The sequence below is a fragment of the Anolis carolinensis genome, chromosome 2 (assembly GCF_035594765.1).
Source record: "Anolis carolinensis isolate JA03-04 chromosome 2, rAnoCar3.1.pri, whole genome shotgun sequence".
NCBI lineage: Eukaryota > Metazoa > Chordata > Lepidosauria > Squamata > Dactyloidae > Anolis > Anolis carolinensis.
Genome location: NC_085842.1, coordinates 188,251,579 through 188,272,526, shown reverse-complemented (window position 1 = coordinate 188,272,526; position 20,948 = coordinate 188,251,579). Strand labels below are relative to the sequence as shown.

Sequence of the window (20,948 nt, the reverse complement as noted above, 5' to 3'; positions counted from 1 at the left end):
CAGCTCACATCCCTGGGATGTGGAGGAGAGATCCAACAAGCACATAGACCTCTCTACAAAAATCAGTATTTTTCCATTTGGAGTTGTAGGATAGGCAGGCCTTTCTTCCAATATGCTCCCTCCACTGGTGGGGCACCCAATATAGTCTAGTGCTCCATGTGCCCTTTGCAACTGGGGTGATGGATGTATAGCTCTCAGTGGCAATTTTACTGCAACTTCCATCAGCCCTAAAGAAGTTAAGAAAGTTGTGAGGGACAATGGGAGCTTTAGTTCAGCAGCACCTGGAGGGCCACATAATCTTCATCCCTGGTTTAAAGCCTGGAATGAAATAATAGAGAATGGCCAGTGTATTTCCATATTGGTAGATGTTTGGACAGAATCCAGATTTGGAAGTTTTAAAAGAGATTAATGATAATCTGTCAAGTTGTTTTAGTTAAGTATAACAGAAATGGGTTTGGACTGGATGGCCCTTCGGTTCTGTTCCAACTTTATGATTCTATGACAAGATTGTTGACATCACTGAAACATGCAAAGGGACAAGTGGCATGGGGGGGGGGGGAGAGATTTGGAAGAAGAAGAGCAAGAGTTGATCTGCTCCTTCGATTATTTACTAAATGCACAAAAGGTGCAGAGGAAGTAACTGGGCTAACCACTGGTGGTCATGGGAGAGTGCCTGCAACTCCTAAAGAAGCCGCATTCCCAAGCCAAACATTTATGACATTCCCCAAGTACACATGCTACAGTGCTATGCAATTCACAACGGGAGTGAGACAAAAGTTGTCTGTCAAACATTTTGGACTATACAGCCCTCAAGTCCTCTTGATGGTACTCCATAAAACCTACCTGTAGCACCCTCTTTTATTTTGGCCGACACACATGATTTGATCTCTAGTCCAATGGCTTTTGCCAGAGGTGGAGGCACGGCATTACCCACCTGCAAAGGCAAAGGAGAAGAAAAAGTTGAAACTGTAATAGCAGAACCACAAATGAGGAACACTGCCCCCAAAAGAAGGCAAGCAAGTTTCCCCATTCGTATTTTACTTAAAGATACTGGAACCCTGATATATTTCTAAAGACAAGTTTGTTGAGCTTCGGCAGTCAGCAAAGCACCTCCAAAATAGCAGGGGATTGCAATGAGGGCAGAGGTTTAGGCATGACCACTTCTTGGGAAAGCTATTTAAAAGAACACTCATATGTCAATGAGGGAAAGTAAGTGAGATCAATTGTGAACCTCCAAACATTTTTGGCTTAACAATTGTAGCAGGCCAGATTAGCATAGCCAATGGTAAAAGATTATGGGAAATGACATCCAACCTTTGAAAGGTCAGTTGCCCACTTCTGCTCTAGAATATTGTTTTAGAAGTGTGATGTCCCAGAAAAGAGGTGCATTAAGAGGCACTGTGGAAACATACCTGTCTGTGCTTGTCAAGCACATTTCCAAACAGTCTGTAGGTGTCTGGGAATCCCTGGGACCTTGCACATTCCCTGACGCTTACCACTCGATGTTGTTCGGGATGAAGCACACGGCCCTGCAGAAGAGAGAAGATGCTTTTTTTCCAGAAAGTATATGCAAGGCTAATCTTATACTGTTCCTCCTTCATGTCAGAATGGTGAGCAGTCGACCCAAAGGCTATGATACCTTCCTTCTCCTTTAAAGGACCTATTTCACATTTGCCCTTTTGGGGAAAAAACCAACACAAACCTGTTCATAGTATATAAAATATCAAGAAAAAAATTAAAATTTTGAATAGCACAGCAACATGAAAAGCTTACTGGGTTCACATTTAAAAAAACAGAGACAAAAAGTATCCATGTTCAGTTGGAAAAAAGAAAAATAAGAGATGGGTAGAAACTCTATTAGGACCACTAAACTGTTACAAAAGACCTGTAAAGAGAATGTGGGCTTTCTAATTGTTCAGAACTCTTTACAGAGCAAGATGTTACAAAAGTTAGGGTGTAAGAGAAAAAAAAATTAAAGACAAAATGCCCTGCTGCATTGGTTAGAATGCCTCTGCAGCTACCGTGTTTCCCTGAAAATATGACAGTGTCTTATATTAATTTTTGCTCCCAAAGATGTGCTAGGTCTTATTTTCAGGGGATGTCTTATTTTTCATTGAAGAAGAATTCACATTTATTGTTGAACAAAAAAAATGAACATTTATTATATACTATACAGTAGTTGTCATCACAAACCAATATAACCAGGCAAACTGTGAATCCTATCAAGAATTTCTTGTTACTACCATTATTTCCATGTACAACTGGTATGTACATTTACCAATTCTGCATGCTATGGTGTTCTGTTTGGCATTTGCCAGGCATGCTTCCAAACAAAAACTTTGCTAGGTCTTACTTTTGGGGGAGGCCTTATATTTAGTAAGTCGGCAAAACTTCTACTAGGTCTTATTTTCCAGGGATGTCTTATTTTCGGGGAAACAGGGTATATGATGGAAGGCTGTAGTCTTGGTGAATAAAACGTTTATTAAAATGATCATTTGTCAGTTTCCTAGGATGCACAGTGAATGGTTTCTTTCCATCTCTTTTAATCAGGCTGAAAATCAGGACTTGTCTACACTGGACACGCTTCCTCATGTACAACTGGCCCAGAACAACTCCAGATCCAACATGTATATGATGAATCTGAGGCTACTGTCCAGACTGACTGGGACCATATTGGTCTTGCTGTCACCTCCTTTGTGTCACTATTGCTCCTAGCTAGACAAGGTGTTCCCTTCGAGTGTCTGCCTGTTGTGGCTACATCTGCTGATGTTAAATTGGGACCCCATTGATATCCTCCTCCCTGCTGATTGTTCTTTTTGACATCAGATGAGACTGGGTGCTCAGATAGGCCATCCCATTTCCTGTGCTGATCAGCAAAGGCAATCTCTGTCAGGGATCAGGTCAAACAGAACCAAATCCAGCTGTCCAGGCTGCCACAAAGCTCCGAGATATTCTGGAGTTTCAAGCAAACTCTGGGGTATCCCCTGATTTTGTTTGAAAGCCAGGCAAAGTCAGTTTAAAGCCAAAACACCCAGGATACTCAATGGAAGCCAACTGTGCACTGTCAAGACTGTCAGTGATCCATTTGCTGTGAATATGTGTTTTTGGCCCTCAGTGAGCTACTCAGTAATTTTTTCTAAAGCTCCTAAGATGGTTATGGTGGTTAGCAAATAGGGAAATTCAAATTGAGGTGCACAATGTTTTTAAAAAGTCAATTGAAGCTAAGCTGTGTTATCTATTGCTCTGATGTTGTTAGAAGTCTTCACTGTGGTTCAGTCCCTCAAAGGCTCTTAAAAATGACAAAGGCTGCTATATTTCCCAGCACTGAGCAGACCCCTGTCTCTCTGAGGCAGGGAATTCTACTGGGCCAGAGAGGCCACCACTGAGAAATCCTTGCTCCTAGCTTCAGCGAACAGTTTAACATACAATGTAAATCAGAAGGCAAATTACATGCTCCTCTGTGTCACCTACTGAATTCAATTACCTGTTTCCCCATGGGTTCTGGGTTGGTAACCGTTGTGCTGAAGAAGCCATCCCACTCTAATCTTCCGTACAAACCAGCCCAGTGGTTATGCCGGTTCCCCGTGTGGGGCAGACACCAAGGAATCAGGGTGTTGAACTGCCGGTCTGCAGGGTCACATGCCTTGCCTGGTGGGGAGAATGGAATTCAGCCAGCCTTCACGAAATGCTACGGTGACATTTTAAAATCATGCATTGACATTATATTACCATAAATCTTCAGAATAATATTTTTTGCGGGGAGAGTAATGCATTTCCATTCAAAGGACCATTCTGACCCCATTGCTTTTGAAAGCACTTCAAACTCCCACAGAAGTGCCCAGACTGGATTAGGTATGAAGAACAGAGTCAAACTAGATCTTCGGCAAGATCAGGATTTGAAAGTCTCAAGACCAATCCATACCTTGTATAACAGATACATCCATGGCACATTTAAGACCAGCGTAGCATGAGATCTTAAAAACTACAGCCCACTTCTGAGCCTGGAATATTCCAGATCTTCCCTGACTTCTGAGAAAGTGGGCTGTAGTCTACAAAGGCTTACACCAAAATAATCAGTAAGTTGTCAAAGAATCACAGGGCCCTGTGTTGTTTTTGCTGCAACAAGCATAACACAGTTCTGCCTTCCCATTACTATTAACTTCCATTTTTGCAATCATAGACACATTTATTTATTTATTTATTTATTATTTAAACTTATATGCCACCACTCCCCTAGGGCTCGGGCAACTTACAAGAAAGGCTAAAATCTAACAATTTAAAAACATCTTTAAAATATCTTTTAAAAAATCTTAAAAATAATCCCCCAGGGCTCGGAGTGGCTTACAAAAACAGCTAAAATCTAAGCAATTTAAAAACAGCAATAGCGGAGATCAAAAGCCTGCCGAAACAGGTGTGTCTTACATGCCCTGCGGAAGACTGATAAGTCCCGCAGGGCACGAACTTCAAGCGGCAGAGTGTTCCAGAGTGATGGCGCCACTGATGTAAAAGCTCTACGTCTAGTTGCTGTTAGGCGCAATGTCTTAAAACTGGGAACTTCCAACAAATCTTGGTCCTCCGAACGGAGGGATCTCTGGGGTTGGTAGGGGGTGAGGCGGTCCCTCAGGTACATTGGCCCTAGACCATGTAAGGCCTTAAAGGTAGGCACCATCACTTTGAAAGTGATCCGGTGCTCAATTGGTAACCAGTGAAGCTGCAATAAGATTGGTATTATATGACATCTCATTGGGACTCCCGCAAGAAGTCGAGCAGCTGCATTTTGTACCAACTTGAGCTTCCGGATCACCGACAAAGGAAGGCCAATGTAGAGGGCATTACAGTAGTCTAGTCTTGAGATGACTGTGGCCTGTATCACTGTAGCTAGGTCGTCCCTTGACAGATAGGGGGCCAGCTGTCTAGCCTGCCGCAGGTGAAAGAAGGTGGTTCTACTAATGGCGGAGACCTGAGCTTCTATCGTCAAAAGGACTCCCAGACTCTTTACCAATGATGACGGGCATAGTGCCTCGCCATCCAGGGTAGGCAACTGGATATCCCCACTGCCCAGTCGACCCAGCCATAAGATCTCTGTCTTTGCTGGATTCACCCTCAACCTGCTGGCACACAGCCATCCAGTAACAGCCTCGAGGCATTGATGAAAGTTATCGGGTACAGAGTCCGGTCGGCCTTCCATCTTCAACATAAGCTGAGTGTCACCAGCGTAGTGGTAGCACTCGAGTCCGAAACCTCGAACCAGCTGAGCAAATGGTCGCATATAGATGTAAACAACAGAAGGGAGAGAATGGCCCCTTGAGGCACCCCACAAAGTAGAGGGGACCTTTCAGAGACCAGGCCTCCCGTCTCCACTCGCTGTCCACGGTTGTGAAGAAAGGAGGCCAGCCAATTTAAAGCTGTCCCCCTGACTCCAGCAACAGCAAGGTCAAAAGATTATAATCGACTGTGTCAAATGCTGCAGTGAGGTCCAATAACATGAGCAGCACCGACCCGCCCTGATCAAGCTGGCATCGAAGATGATCCGTGATGGAGACCAGCACAGTCTCTGTCCCATGCCCTGCACGAAAGCCGGAGTGGAAGGGATCTAATCCGGCTGTGTTGTCTAGGAACTGTTGCAACTGCTCCGCTACTGCTCTCTCAATCACCTTGCCCAAGAACGAGAGGTTCGAAACTGGGCGATAGCTGGAGGGAACCGAACAATCTAAATCTGGTTTCATAGAATCATAGAATAGTAGAGTTGGAAGAGACCACATGGGCCATCTAGTCCAACCCCCTGCTAAGAAGCAGGAAATCGCATTCAAAGCACCCCCGACAGATGGCCATCCAGCCTCTGCTTAAAAGCCTCCAAGGAAGGAGCCTCCACCACAGCCCCGGGGAGAGAGTTCCACTGTCGAACAGCTCTCACAGTGAGGAAGTTCTTCCTGATGTTCAGGTGGAATCTCCTTTCCTGTAGTTTGAAGCCATTGTTCCGTGTCCTAGTCTGCAGGGCAGCAGAAAACAAGCTTGCTCCCTCTTCCCTATGACTTCCCTTCACGTATTTGTACGTCTCCTCTCAGCCTTCTCTTCTGCAGGCTAAACATGCCCAGCTCTTTAAGCCGCTCCTCATAAGGCTTGTTCTCCAGACCCTTAATCATTTTAGTCGCCCTCCTCTGGACGCTTTCCAGCTTGTCAACATCTCCCTTCAACTGTGGTGCCCAAAATTGGACACAGTATTTCAGGTGTGGTCTGACCAAGGCAGAATAGAGGGGGAGCATAACTTCCCTGGATCTAGACACTATTCCCCTATTGATGCAGGCCAGAATCCCATTGGCTTTTTTAGCAGCCGCATCACATTGTTGGCTCATGTTTAACTTGTTGTCCACGAGGACTCCAAGGTCTTTTTCGCACACACTGCTGTCAAGCCAGGCGTCCCCCATTCTGTATCTTGCATTTGTCCCTGTTGAACTTCATTTTGTTAGTTTTGGCCCATCTCTCTAGTCTGTCAAGATCGTTTTGAATTCTGCTCCTGTCTTCTGGAGTGTTAGCTATCCCTCCCAGTTTTGTGTCGTCTGCAAACTTGATGATCGTGCCTTCTAACCCTTCGTCTAAGTCGTTAATAAAGATGTTGAACAGAACCGGGCCCAGGACGGAGCCCTGCGGCACTCCACTTGTCACTTCTTTCCATGACGAAGACGACGCATTGGTGAGCACCCTTTGGGTTCGTTCGCTTAGCCAATTACAGATCCACCTAACCGTAGTTTTGTCTAGCCCACATTTTACTAGTTTGTTTGCCAGAAGGTCGTGGGGGACTTTGTCGAAGGCCTTACTGAAATCCAGGTACGCTACATCCACAGCATTCCCTGTATCGACCCAACTCGTAACTCTATCGAAAAAAGAGATCAGATTAGTCTGGCATGACTTGTTTTTGGTAAATCCGTGTTGACTATTAGCAATGACCGCATTTGTTTCTAAGTGTTCGCAGACCACTTCCTTAATGATCTTTTCCAGAATTTTGCCTGGTAGTGATGTGAGGCTGACCGGACGGTAATTGTTTGGGTCGTTCTTTTTTCCCTTCTTGAAGATAGGGACCACATTCGCCCTCCTCCAATCTGCTGGGACTTCTCCCGTTCTCCAAGAACTCTCGAAGATAATTGCCAGTGGTTCTGAAATAACTTCCGCTAGTTCCTTCAGTACTCTTGGGTGTAGCTGATCTGGCCCTGGGGACTTGAATTCGTTTAGAGAGGCCAAGTGTTCCTGGACAACTTGTTTCCCTATTTGGGGTTGGATTTCCCCCAATCCTTCATCCATTCCATGTTGCTGAGGTTGAAGATGGCTTTCTTTTTCTGAGAAGACCGAGGCAAAGAAGGCATTAAGTAGATCTGCCTTTTCCCTGTCCCCTGTCGCCATCACCCCATCTTCTCCTTGCAATGGCCCTATCGCCTCCTTTTTCTTCCTTTTTCTACCAACCTAAGCAAAAAAGCCTTTTTTGTTGTTTTTTATGTCCCTGGCAAGCCTGAGCTCATTTTGCGCTTTAGCCTTGCGAACCTTTTCCCTACAGGTGTTGGCTATACGTTTGAATTCTTCTTTGGTGATTTCTCCCCTTTTCCACTTCCTGTGCATGTCACTTTTGAGCTTTAGCTCAGTTAGAAGTTCTTTGGACATCCATTCTGGCTTCTTTGCACTTGTCTTCTTTTTCTTCTTTGTTGGCACTGTTTGCATTTGCGCCTTGAGTATTTCACTTTTGAAAAACTCCCATCCATCCTTAACTCCCTTGTTTTTTAATATCGGCGTCCATGGAATGCCGCTCAGTAATTCCTTCATTTTTTGGAAGTCAGCTCTCTTAAAGTCCAGAATGCGTGTTTGACTTGTCTTAGTTTCAGCATTCCTTTGTATTGCAAACTGCAGGAGCACATGGTCACTTGCCCCTAAGGATCCAACCACTTCAACTGTATTGATCAGGTCTTCCACATTTGTTAAGATTAGATCAAGAGTTGCTGATCCCCTTGTTGCCTCTTCTACCTTCTGGACCATAAAATTATCTGCAAGGCAAGTGAGGAATTTGTTGGACTTTGTACTCTTGGCTGAGTTTGTTTTCCAGCAGATATCGGGATAATTGAAATCGCCCATGACTACTATATCTCTTCTTTGTGCCTGTTTGGTCAGCTGTTGGCAGAAGGCTTCATCAAGTCCTTCATCCTGACTCGGAGGTCTGTAGTAGACACCCACGACAAGATCTTTTTGAGTCCCGGTTCCCTTGATTCTTATCCAGATGCTTTCAAGCTGGTTTCCCGGATTACAGTCTTGCATTTCTTCTGCAACGTAACTGTTTTTGACATATAAAGCTACTCCCCCTCCTCTCCCCTTTGTTCTATTTCTGTGAAAGAGGTTATAGCCCTCAATGGTTAAATTCCAGTGATGGGAGTCATCCCACCAGGTTTCAGTGATGCCTATGACATCGTATGTGTTGTGCTGTGCTAGGAGTTGGAGTTCGTCTTGCTTATTTCCCATGCTCTGAGCATTAGTGTAAAGACATGTAAGCCCCTGTGACCTCCCCTCGAACTGTTTATTTGGGATTATTGTGCTCTCTGTACTTGGTCCTTGCTGCGTTTGTGCAGCCCTCCGTTTAGCCTTTCGGCGGTTCCCTGTGGTCGTGGGTAATATAGTGTTCGCCAGGCTGTTGTTCCCCTCCCCCAGTGGATCTAGTTTAAAGTGCGCCTGATGAGGTTTGTGAGTCTGTGTGCAAAAAGATGTTTTCCTACTTGTGTGAGATGCACCCCATCGCTTGCCAGTAGTCCATCCTCTTGGAAGAGTAGACCATGGTCAAGGAAGCCAAAATGCTCCTCTTGACACCATTTTCTGAGCCAGTTATTGACCTGTACTATTTTTCCGGCCCTTGTAGAGCCGTGTCCTACAACAGGGAGGAGGGATGAAAAGATCACATGTACATTATACAGTTTTAGCTTTGTTCCCAGAGCTCGAAGTTTCTTCAGCAGGGGAGAGACCACCGCCTCTTTTAAACCCTCTAGAAAGACTCCTTGCTCAAGGGAGCTGTTTATTATCTTCAACAGAGGGTCACGTAATCCCTCCAAGCAGGATTTTACCAACCAGGAGGGACACGGATCGAGGGAGCTAGTGGTCGGTCTAGCTGCAGCTATGAGCCTATTGACAGCCTCTGCGTCCAGTGGGATGAATCGGTCGAGTGGGCCCAGCAAGTGGCCATGGAGTCTCAAGTTCTCTCCTTGTATCAATTGTGACGGGGAGGTCCCGGCGTAGTAGTGAGATCTTGTCAGCAAAATAGCTTTGAAAAGCCTTGGCTGAAGGGGCCTGATCATCACTTTTTGGGTTGGTAGGAACCGTGGTTAAAGATCTAATTATTTTGAACAATCTTGCCGGGCGTGAGCTGGCGGATGCTATCAAAGAGGCATAATATACTCGCTTTGCTTCGATGATAGCATGCTCATAGGACTCCATAAATGCCCTATAAGCTGATCTCGAAGCTCTGTCATGACGTTCTCGCCACACACCCTCTAGCCGTCTCTTTTCCCGCTTCATCGATCGAAGTTCCTCGGTGAACCAAGGAGACCGATTTCAGCGGGGTTGGAGAGGGCATCTGGGGGCGATCTCGTCGAGTGCATTGGATAGCCTGATGTTCCATGTGTCAACCTGCACATTGATCGAGTCGCTGACAGGCTCCAGATCCTTCAGAGCATTCTGGAACCTACTAGGTTCCATAAGTCTTGGGCGAGCCCAAATCGGCTCGGCGCCCTTGCCAGGTGGGTAGGCATGCTCCAGCCTGACCCTCAAGGCACATGATCCGACCATGGAACCTCTATAATAGAGGCTTGGGTCACTTGAATTCCTGTACTGAAGATCAAGTCTAACGTGTGTCCTGCCTGATGCGTGGGCCCAGTACTACAGAGCGAGAGTCCTAGTGTCTCCATGGTAGACACTAGGTCCGTACCTGCTGCTGAGCAAGAGTCTGTATCAGCGTGGACATTGAAGTCCCCCAGGACGATAAGTCTAGGGAACCTCAAGGACCACTCTGACACAGTCTCGAGCAGCTGGGATAGGCTGTCTGTTGGTGCACTAGGCGCACGGTACACCAGCAGGAAGGCTATGCTCTCAGGGGAATCCCACACCAGACCAACACTTTCAGTGCCAGAGATGTCCAGAACAGGAACTGCCCTAAGAGAAAAGCTTTCTCAGGAGAGCATAGCCACCCCACCCCCCGCCTCCCACTCCGCATCTGGTGGGTGATTACATAACCTGGAGATGTTATTTCCTGGAGTAGGATCTCATCCCCCTCTTGGATCCAAGTTTCTGTGATACACACTAGGTCAGCTCCCTGGTCAGTAAGAACATCTCTGATAGTAGCAGTTTTATTCCTTATGGACCTAGCATTCACTAACACCAGGGTAGGAGGAGAGGAAACTGGTAGCCTGTCATAGGTGCACTTGGGGATAGGCCGCAGGTCAGAGGGGGGCCGAGTCTTCCATCGACTCAGCCTCCCTCTAGTATTCAGCCTGCGCCTACCGTCATACCTCCCCTCCCGGAGATTGTAGGAATTCCCATACACAGACCTACTTCTCTTGGGGGCTCTACAGCAGAAACTAAGTGCCCAATGTTCAACTGGCCCCCTGAAAAGGAGATGGGGCATGGCCAATTAACAAGTGGTCATAGATGGGGCCCTCAGAGTAATGAGTAGCAGGTGTAAAGGCCAGATCACCCGGCCAGCATTGTGTGTGTGTGTGTGTGTGTGTGGGGGGGGGGGTCTAGGGGACATCAAGTCTAGGTTCCCTCGAGAGTGTTGGGATAAGTTCTTAACTCTAGCACACTGGGAGGTCACTCTCTCTTTTATGCCCACAGTTCTGATATTCGAATCCCAGGTTCTAGTGTTTTGGGGGAGTGCTCCCTCCTCTACATGCAGAAAAGGATGGAAGCTCTTCTGGGCACCAAAACAGACCGTATTGGATTTTATATTCTTTTAAAGGGCATGATTAGATGATCCATCTAAATCATCTAAACCTGTTTCTAATATAAAAAAAATTAAGGGTGCAGCAGGCAAGGTTAGCTGGCTATGAAATTAATCTCCACGAAAACAGAAGCTCAGATAACAAATTATTGATAAGACAGGTGACAGCCACAAGATGGTTTGGCTAATGACTGAGGGAAAGCAGACAGCTACAATGGATGCAGCTGATCTAAATAACTAACAGAAATATATTAGATATGGAGTTTTGAAGTTTGTATCTCGTTTTCTACTTTCCTCCTCCCTCTGACTCTACACAACATGAATATCAACATTGGAAATGCTTAAGGATTGCTCATCCTATAAATGATACATCGCGTTTTTAATTAACTTGTGATATTTCACATTTCCTTTAAACACATTTATATACATTAATAAGAACCAATGTGGTGCAGTGGTTTGATAGCTGAACTACACTGTTGGAAATTAGTGTTCAATTCCTTGCTTTGTCATGGAAACCTACTGGGTTAGTCACACACTCTCAGCTCCAGAAAACTCATGATACCACTGCCGTAAGTCATAAATGGCTTGAAAGCACCCAACAAAAGAAATTGTCAAAACCAAAGGATGTAACATTTCATCATTTAACTAATTAGAATTCTAAGATTACCTGTCTTTAAATGTGTTGATTTTTATGCTCAAACCTTCTATGCTTTATTATTTCTTTAATCTATTATATTTCATTATGTTTAATTGTACTTATACTATTCCCATTAGCTGCCTTGAACTTTGCTTAGTAAAAAGGTGAACTACAAAACTAAAAACATGACATTAGCATTCACAAACTGTCAAGAGAACCTCCCAAAGTTCTGGTTTCTTAAGAGTTGAAGAAACAAGGCACAGTGAAGCCCCTTTTACATAACCTGTCCCAAGAAAATCTTCCCTCGGGCACACCCACATCTTGTACCTTCAGCGCAGGAACACACACCCCGCAGGGCTCCTGTGCTGCTCCGCCCATTTTTCTTTTCGTGGTGCGTGTAGCGCAGCTTGCGGGTGGTGATGCCATCAGAGAGGCGTACTTCGATGTTGGGCAGATCACGCCAATCTGAGCCTGGGGCCAACGGAATGTGCCTCATCCGAGCTGCTACCAGTGCACTCATATCCTAGTAAGACAAAGTCCAGTTACTATTAGCACCTCATCAGCAGTACCTACTCCAGGCCCTTTTTATTCCCCCACTACTTCACCTTGCAGATATGATCCCTGAGGATAGGCTGATACTGGGAACCCCGGATTTGCCTCTGGAACCAGGATTGTGGCTCTCCATTGTAGGAAATTTCAAGTGCTGATGCCCCATTCCTGATCTCAGGAAGATCAGACATGGTGTCCCGGACTGTGATGGTTCGGAATGGGCCCGAGTACGTCCTAGAAAATATCCAAAGAACTAGGTTTGTAAGGTCAGGTCAGGCATAGGACAACCTACTACCCCACTTTCTACTATCTAGAAAGTCTAGTTCAGTAACAGCCTTAGGAAATATTTTTGAGTTGAAAAAACTGAGATGTTCTGAGTCTAAACACTATGTCTTTTCATCAATTATAATAATTTTGAAACTTAAGCCGGGGAATAGTAACTCCCCTACCTAGTAAAAGCAGTCACTGTCAAAAGAAAGGCTCATTTGTTCCTGAAAATTTAAAAAGCATTACAGTTGTGGTTGGTGGCTCCCATATCCTCCAGACTTTAACAGAACTCTCCAAGGTGTTGAACCTTATTCCTAAATACTTTCAGCACCTTGGATACCTTCTTCAAAGCTAACCAAAACCTGGAATCAATTTATGGTGATCAAGAAACACAGTTTGCATTTTATCCATCAGCTTGCACCTTACTCACCTCCATCTATATGTTACTTCGTTGCACTTAGTGGCTAGGCCTTCCCTGGGATCTTGGCCATTGCTAGTTGAACTTCACCCAATGGATCAGTATTGAATTGGTTTTAATTATGTATGAGTATGTTGTGTCATAGTAATTATGTTGATGTTTTATTATGGTTTCTGTTATATGTTTTGTATCGGTAATTGAATGTTTTACATATGTTGGAAACCACCCTGAGTCCCTTTGGGGAGATAGAGTATTATTATTATTATTATTATTATTATTATTATTATTATTATTATTATTATTATTATTATTATTATTGTGTACCAACATGCATTACTGTTGCTGACCTAAATGAGGCCACAGCTCAGTTGGGGACAAAGCAAGTGGAAAAGGAAAAGGCTCCTGCAAGCCTTTCCTGTTCTCTATTTTTAGTGTTATACCCTTGTATGGGGATTCAGCTTGTGATCCACAGGATTTCAGAACATAAACAGAACAGAACTCAGACACTGATACTTAGTATAAACCTGTGAATCTGCTCAAAATGTGCCTTAAAAGGACAAATGAAAGCAAACAATTTAGGCAAGAGGCGGGCAGAGTGGAGGCTAGCCCAATCTTCCTGGGGAGAAAGTTCCAGAGTCGGGATGCCACAACTATTTGTAGAGCCTGGAAGAGCTCCCTTCTTGCACTAAAACTTCCAAATTCCCTCAAATTATAATAATATAAACTTAACTAGCTGTGCCCGGCCACGCGTTGCTGTGGCGAAGTATGGTGGTATGGGAAATAAAGTATTGAGGAATTGGTGGTAGTTAAGGTCAAGGGTAAAGGTTTTCCCCTGACATTAAGTCCAGTCATGTCTGACTGAGGGTTGGGGCTCATCTGTATTTCTAACCCAAAGAGCCAGCATTGTCCGTAGACTCCTCCAAGGTCATGTGGTCAGCATGACTGCATGGAGCGCCGTTACCTTCTTGCCGGAGAGGCACCTATTCATCTACTCTCATTTGTATGTTTTCGAACTTCTGGGTTGGCAGAAGGTGGGGCTAATAGTGGGGGCTCTGTTCGTTTGCTCAATTCAAACCTGCAACCTTTGGGTCCAGAAGTTCAGCAGCTCAGGTGTTTAACACGCTGCGCCATCAGGGGATATTATTTTCTCAAGGTTGTGAATATACAATATTTCGGATTTTTTTTGTCTGTTGGAGGTAAGTATGAATGTTGGAATTAGGGAAAATGATTAGCATGTAATGGGCTTGCAGCTTTAAAGCCTGGCTGTTTCCTCCTTGAGTGAATTTTTTGTTGGGAGGTGTTAGCTGGCCCTGATTGTTTCCTGTCTGGAATTCCCTTGTTTTGAGAGTGGTGTTGTTTGCGATATTTTATGTGCTTCTACTGTGTGTGGCTCTCAGAAAAGAGTGGATTTGCCAGACTTTGATGATGGGAATACTTTGTTGGGAGGTGTTAGCTGGCCCTGATTGTTTCCTGTGTGGAATTGGCCTGTTTTCAGAGTGTTGTTCTTTATTTAGTGTTTTGATTTTAGAGATTGTATTGTTGTGTTTTATTATAGCAGAGTAATTTTTATATATTGATTTTATTGTTTTTGAATACTTGGAGCCAGATTGTATTCATTTTTACGGTTCACAGAACACAATAATAATATTAAAATTATAATAATAATAATAGTAATAATAATGAGTCTGGTAATACACACTGCTTCACTGCTTTATGAGCTTCCTTTCTGGAAGAATCCTTTCTTGGGAGGTGTTAGCTGGCTGTGATAGTTTGTTTTGTGGCATTCCCAATTTTCCTGATTTTGGAGTGTTATAAAAATAAGTTACTATTATTAGTTATTATTATATTGTTGAATGATTATCAATGTTATAATAATTATTATTCCATTTGTGAATGATTATCAGTGTTATAATAATAATAATAATAATAATAATAATTTACTATTATTATGAATTGTTAATACATTGTTGGATGATTATCAGTGTTATAATAATTATTATTATGACAGCCTTGAATATTTATTATAGTTATAATAAAAATAACTTCTTATGATTAGTTATTATTACATTTTTGAATGATTATCACTGTTATAATAACTGACTATTATTATGAATTATTATGTTCTCAAATGATTATTACTGTTATAAGAACAATAATAAATTACTATTATTATTGGTTATTATTACATTCTTAAATGATGACCAGTTATTATTATATTAATAATAATTATTACTCCCAGGGAAGGGAAAGGTGAGGGCGATAGGGCTTGAGAGGGAAAAAAGGGGGTCTGCTGAGGCATTTGAGGGGTTGTAATTTGTGGGTGAGAACAACAACAACCACAATAACAACAGAAAAGGGGGGGGGCTCAGCCTGGGCCAACTTGGGCCTTCCCTCGACTTGTTTTGGGTGCCAGCTTCCACCCTTCCTGGTCTGAGGCTGTTTCCTTTTCCCCGTCAGCTGTTTAACCGGGTGAGGGGGAAAAGGAAGGGGTCTGAGGCTGGGAAGAGTGGGAGTTGGCGCCCCAAACAACTCGAGGGGAGGTCCAGGCCTGCTCGAGGGCCATCCCCTCCTCTTCCCCCCTCACCTTGAAGACCTCCGAGAAGAACCCGGGAAGAAGTTTTCGAGGCGGGCCAGGGTGGAGACGGCGCTGCGGAGGGCCCGGAGGAGGACAGAGGGTGAGGCGGGAGGGGGGGGGGGGCCCGCGGGGACTTCCTCGCGCTGATGGGAGGGGTGGGAGGAGGGGGCCTGAGCAGCGACCGGGGACCCTCCATGGCCCGTGAAGGGGGAGGAGACTGAGGAGGAGAGGGCAGAGAGCAACGTGAGGCCCCCTGCATCCCACGCCCACCAAGGAATCCGCCTTCATGCCTTTCTTCCTTCAGCCCAGGCCCAGCTCTGAGGCGAGGTGTTTGTGAGGCATCCTTGGTAAGGATGATGTGTGTGTGCGTGCGGGAAGGGATGAGAGGGCGGTGTGCGCACAGGCGCACATCGCCTGTTGCGGTTTTTGGCCTTTTGTTGGCCCTGTTATTGTGTTTGTCATGTAATTATGTTGTATCCTACTGGAGCCGTGGATGATGGGTTGTGTTGTCAAATTTCGAGGTTGGGGGGCCTGTAGTTTTCTTGTTTTGTGCGTCGCCCTGATGCCATCACTCATTTATATATATAGATAGTTGAAAGGATTAACAAGGGCTACCTACTCATGGCCTCTGACATGCAAGGATACATTACTAAAGCACACTCAAAAGATGGCCAATTGTGTTCAAATGCATCCAAAGCAGGAGAGCCCATCATCTGTTACACTAAGTTCTTCCTAATGTTTAGGAGGAATTTCTTTTCTCATTGTCCAAATAAATGATTTCAAAAAGAATAATAATCTGCCCACTGGGCAGATTAAACTAAAATTACCTTGTTATATTACTAACAAACTTCTTGTCATCCACCACCACGCTGAGCTGGCAAGCTCGGGGCGCAAAGACATGCAAGGGTTCAGGAAACATGGGGAGCTTCTCCCCAGGAGCTGCAGCCAGCACAATGGCTCTCCTGCGCGTCTGGGCGACACCATACTGACCAGCCTGCAAAGAGACAAAAGACGGACCTGTAGGCTTTATCCCAAGGAACATCAATAAACATCAGGACAACAAAACTTCAAATTTTCATTTTGCATTCTCTGTTTCCCATTCTCACCACCACCACAACCAATGGATCAAATCATTTAAAACTATATTTTATAAGATAAAATGTCATCAAAAAGATAAAATAGCTTAGTCTAAAATTGTACAGCACCTCAACCCATTTGTTTAAATTGTTCAAAATAATCTGTTACAATCTACTCCTGTTCTGTTTAGCACCTAGAGACAAATTCAAAATTAAAGAGGAAATGAGCCAAACAGGGCTCATTTCCTGTTGTACTCATTTTCCACCATTTTTTTAGCAAGCATGGAGCTCTGAGTTCGAGCTCCATGCTTGTTAAAAAATGGTGGAAAATGAGTACAACCTACAAGGCCACTTGGAAGAATAGTGGAGTAACTGCAAGGATACTGGGCTTAAAGCTACTGGATTGAACTAAACCAAGTCCAATTTCAAGAGTAATCGGCACAGATGTTACCCCACCCAACAAAATGTGCTGTAAAAAAAAATCAAATGGACAAATACATTTCACGAGAGTGAGGAGTGGAACCATAACTTCAAAGAAGCAACCATTTAGAGAGTGTGTATAGATTTGAGGGCTAATTTCTATGACTGATGGTTAATGGTAAGATCACAATTAACTCAGCCATCTTCTTGTTTCAAAAGCAGATTTCATTAAGCATACTCCTTCTGACCATAGAGGTGCATTTTTAATCTTTACAGCTAAAAGCTATTGATGAATCTGTACACACATTCATCTAGAAATTTGCCAATCTCTCCTAAAAGATGAATTGTAATATCCAAGACTTCCTAAAATAGCAGAAAAATATTGACAGGCCTTACAGTCCCATTTCTGAGTATTCTAACTCCATAGCTTTATTTATAGGAAAAAATCCTCTCACAAGGGTCTGCAATAGAGCATGCTTGCCCCACTGTGTTCATCTATGTAGTGTAGAGGCTGCCTAACAGCTATACCTGCAGCACCCCAAAAGTGCACTGGTATCCCATCCGGACAAGGCACCGTAGAGTGAGCTTTAACACCATGGAGCGCTTAAAGGAAACGAAATTCCTCACGTTCTCAAGAAGGAAGAACCTCGGCCTGTAGTAGTCACAGTAGCTATAGGACAAGAGACATTGGGAGATCAGCTGAGTTGTTTCTTCACTGGACAAAGTTCATGCTGGAAGCTTAGATGGAATATTTTTCTAAGCCTTTTCTATGTCCTCTGCAGCGATTCTATACATTTCAGCCAAAAGTTCAAGATACTGGTCATTTCAGGGAAGAAAATCAGGCTTCCTGCATTTATTAAAATCATGTAACATAAACGGTCCTGGAACGGATATTTCATGTATTACAGAGTCCTACTACAATAAAGTGGCAAATAAATCTGTTGTCTCCCTCTCCTCCTCCCACCCAGCTTTTTCAAATCAACTATGATTCTGAGAAAAACTTGATTTCCACACATTTTACATTATTTTCCTCCTATGGACTGGAAGAACATACACAGCTCTGAGTCAGCTATTGGTAAGTACAGCAGAGAGAGGGCCAATGACCATTAAATCCAGTCACCTGAGGAAAGAGACCACCAGGGAGTTCTTGAACTTTGAGTAAGTGCGGGAATTGAAGCGGTTCATCCCACTGAAGCCTTGGCAAGGGGGCCCACCACACAGCATTTCTACATCCCCCTTCTGGGGCAGCTTCTGGCCCAAGGAGTTAGTCTTCTCCCCAGACATGACCAATTTCAGCAGGACGTTGCAGTCCTCTGTGAACACCGTGGTGCCTGGGTTGTTCAGGCGGAAGGCCTGGGCCGCTGGTTCCCACATCTCAATGGCCCACAGAGTCTCTGAGACTTCTGATGTTGGAAGAGACAAAAAAAAAGGGGGGGGGGGGAAACAGAGCAGGGTGAGAACTTTATGCTGGATGCATCACTTCCAAGGTTAAAAGCAATTAAAGGAAGTTCTTTTAATACATGGCTAGATGTTTCAAGAGAAGCCATCCTGCCCCAAAGCTCCTAGAGACTGTCAGGAGGGAAGCTGACTTGTTTCTTTCCTTCTCCTGCTTCTCTGCACTGGGAAGAGAAGCAGTGAAGAAACCTGTGACGCAGCTAGCTGACACTGTTTCATTTCTATTCCTCCTCTACTGAAATCCACTCTGTATTTCTGCAGAGCCCTGATGTCTTCTCTGCCCCCATCCCACATTCAATTCATCCCTGCTCTTGGGTAAAGAAGAAACCACCATTAGCCCCGCCATCTTACCAACAAAAGACATAGCTTTGCTACCCTTCCCACCATCCCAGTAGTGTTCCCCAATTGCCTTGCCTGCTTGGTGGAAGCCTTCCGACAAGCCTCCGCAGCCAGAGAAAACGTCCAAGCTGCGTAACTTTGGAGGCTTCATTTTTGCAGCTTCATGCTCACTGTGCTCAGATGCTGTTGAAGATTTCCCTTTGCTTTTACCTGAAAGCACAGAGAGAGAAGAGCAGTGGTTTGTATCTACATGACAAGGGCAGATCACTCTCTCCTCAGGAAATCATTGTACCAGAGGTGCAGAATAGAAAAGGGACCTTGAGAGGAACACTGCACACTTTATATGGGGACCTGGCTGTCTTACGCTCCTTACCTCCAATATAAAACTGGAAATGTGTGTATCACAATTTCCTCTGCTCTCATGTAACACAAATTATTTCTTGAAAGGCAAAAATAAATGTGGGAGGGGTTTCAGCAGAATAACTGGACCCCATCATTTCAAAGTGTAGATCAGGGGTCCTCAAACTTTTAAAGCAGAGGGCCGGTTCATAGTCCCTGTAACGGTTGAAGGGCCGAATTATCATTTGAAAAACAAAAACAAACAAATTCCTATGCACAAACATGTCTTATTTGTGGTGCAAACCTCTCCCCCCCCCCCAAACAACATTTATTTATTTATTTATTTATTTACATTTATACCCTGCCCTCTCTTGCCCCGAAGGGGACTCAAGAGCGGCTTACAAGTTGTATGTACATACAATATATTATATTAATGGTATAGCACAATATTAGCATTATATATTACTATATTGTATTATATCACTATTACTGTAATATTATTAGTAATATTATATTTAATATATAATGTATAATTAATATTATTATGTTGCATTATTATTAGTATTATATTGTATGACATTATAATATTAGTATCAATATTATATGTATACACAATATATTCCATTATTACCATAGCACAATATTAGTAAATGAAAGAACAATACAATATTTAAAAATAAAAAACAATTTTAACCAACATACAGTAAACCTATCAGGATTTCAATGGGAAGTGTGGGCCTGCTTCTGGCCAATGAGATAGTCAAGTTAAGTAGGGCCTTAGTTTGGGGACCCCTGGTGTAGATGAAGGTGAAGCAGTATGGAAATACATTTAGTTTGTAGGTTGCTTGTATTGTTTTTTCTTCTGTATATTTGGGTTAACCTGGTTTGAAGTTTTTATGTAATGTCTCCCTGCCTCCCAAAGGCTGACAGCAATAGACGGGAGCACCAGGGTGATCATGACAGCAACAAAACAATAAAACACTTACCTTTCCCTTTCCCTTTCCCCTTTCCTTTATTTCCAGAACTACGGGCATGATAGGGTGGGTCTTCAAAGGTTTTTGTTTTGGCATTATATGCCTGGAAAAGAACAAATGAAATTAGCCCTCCACATTTCCTTTGGAGAGTGATACAGATCCACAATGTAAATGAGCAAACTGAAAATGAAAAATCCCTGCTTTTTATACTTGTGGAAAGACTTCTCTAGAAATCTCCAGGTCCTCCAGTGCAATGTTGTTGATGTTGACAACAGTGTTATGCTGCAAGGCCTAGAGATTCCTGGAGATGTCAATGTCCAGCAAGGTTGAGCATGGACACATAGTTAATTACAACCATCTCATGGAGCTCCTCTGCGCTGAAATAAGGCTTACAAGGGAGAATGCATCAGTAACTGGGCTGTAAGTTAATCAGAGTGAATGTCTGCGTGAGGGGGAAAATGGTTTCAAATGCCACAGTTTTAGAAGCACAGGACTAGTATATTGGCCCAATACAGCAATACAATGCGGCAAAATTCCTTATTGTACAATGGGAAAGGGCACCTCTAGGAAGTAGAACCGATCAGAACTGCTGGCAGAGTAGTCCTGGATGTTTTCTGTCAAATCTTCTCCGTAGACTACAGTACAGCGGCCCTGTACATCTTTGAACTCCACTGATGCCTCTTCATCGCTCCAGTAGAGCAAGTTGATATCCGCATGATAGCTGGCTTTTACAGACTTATGGGTGTTTTCTGGTCTGAGAAGGCAAAACACATGAGAAACACTGTTGGTTGGCTTCACATGGGCATCTGGTTAGCTAGGTTAGGTATTCAGTGCTTAGGTATATAAGTCTTGGTTTTTAGGTAACCTGACTCCACTTACATTATAAAACAAAATGCCCCATACGCATAGAAATTAACCAGCCAAGGGCATCTGGGAAAG

General features: G+C 43.8%; 1 protein-coding gene across 1 annotated transcript in view; it reads right to left on the bottom strand.

The window, feature by feature from the left end:
* dnmt1 (DNA methyltransferase 1) overlaps positions 1–20,948 on the bottom strand; it is a 79,508-nt gene that overhangs the window by 793 nt on the left and 57,767 nt on the right. The window contains exons 23-33 of the mRNA XM_008119756.3: positions 20,571–20,763; positions 20,022–20,112; positions 18,772–18,906; positions 18,023–18,305; positions 17,431–17,572; positions 16,234–16,400; positions 12,203–12,380; positions 11,925–12,120; positions 3,485–3,648; positions 1,413–1,529; positions 844–934 (exon numbers count right to left, since the gene is read on the bottom strand). Of these exons, the coding sequence (XP_008117963.2) occupies positions 844–934; positions 1,413–1,529; positions 3,485–3,648; positions 11,925–12,120; positions 12,203–12,380; positions 16,234–16,400; positions 17,431–17,572; positions 18,023–18,305; positions 18,772–18,906; positions 20,022–20,112; positions 20,571–20,763 (1,757 nt within the window). The remainder of the gene's footprint in view (positions 1–843; positions 935–1,412; positions 1,530–3,484; positions 3,649–11,924; positions 12,121–12,202; positions 12,381–16,233; positions 16,401–17,430; positions 17,573–18,022; positions 18,306–18,771; positions 18,907–20,021; positions 20,113–20,570; positions 20,764–20,948) is intronic.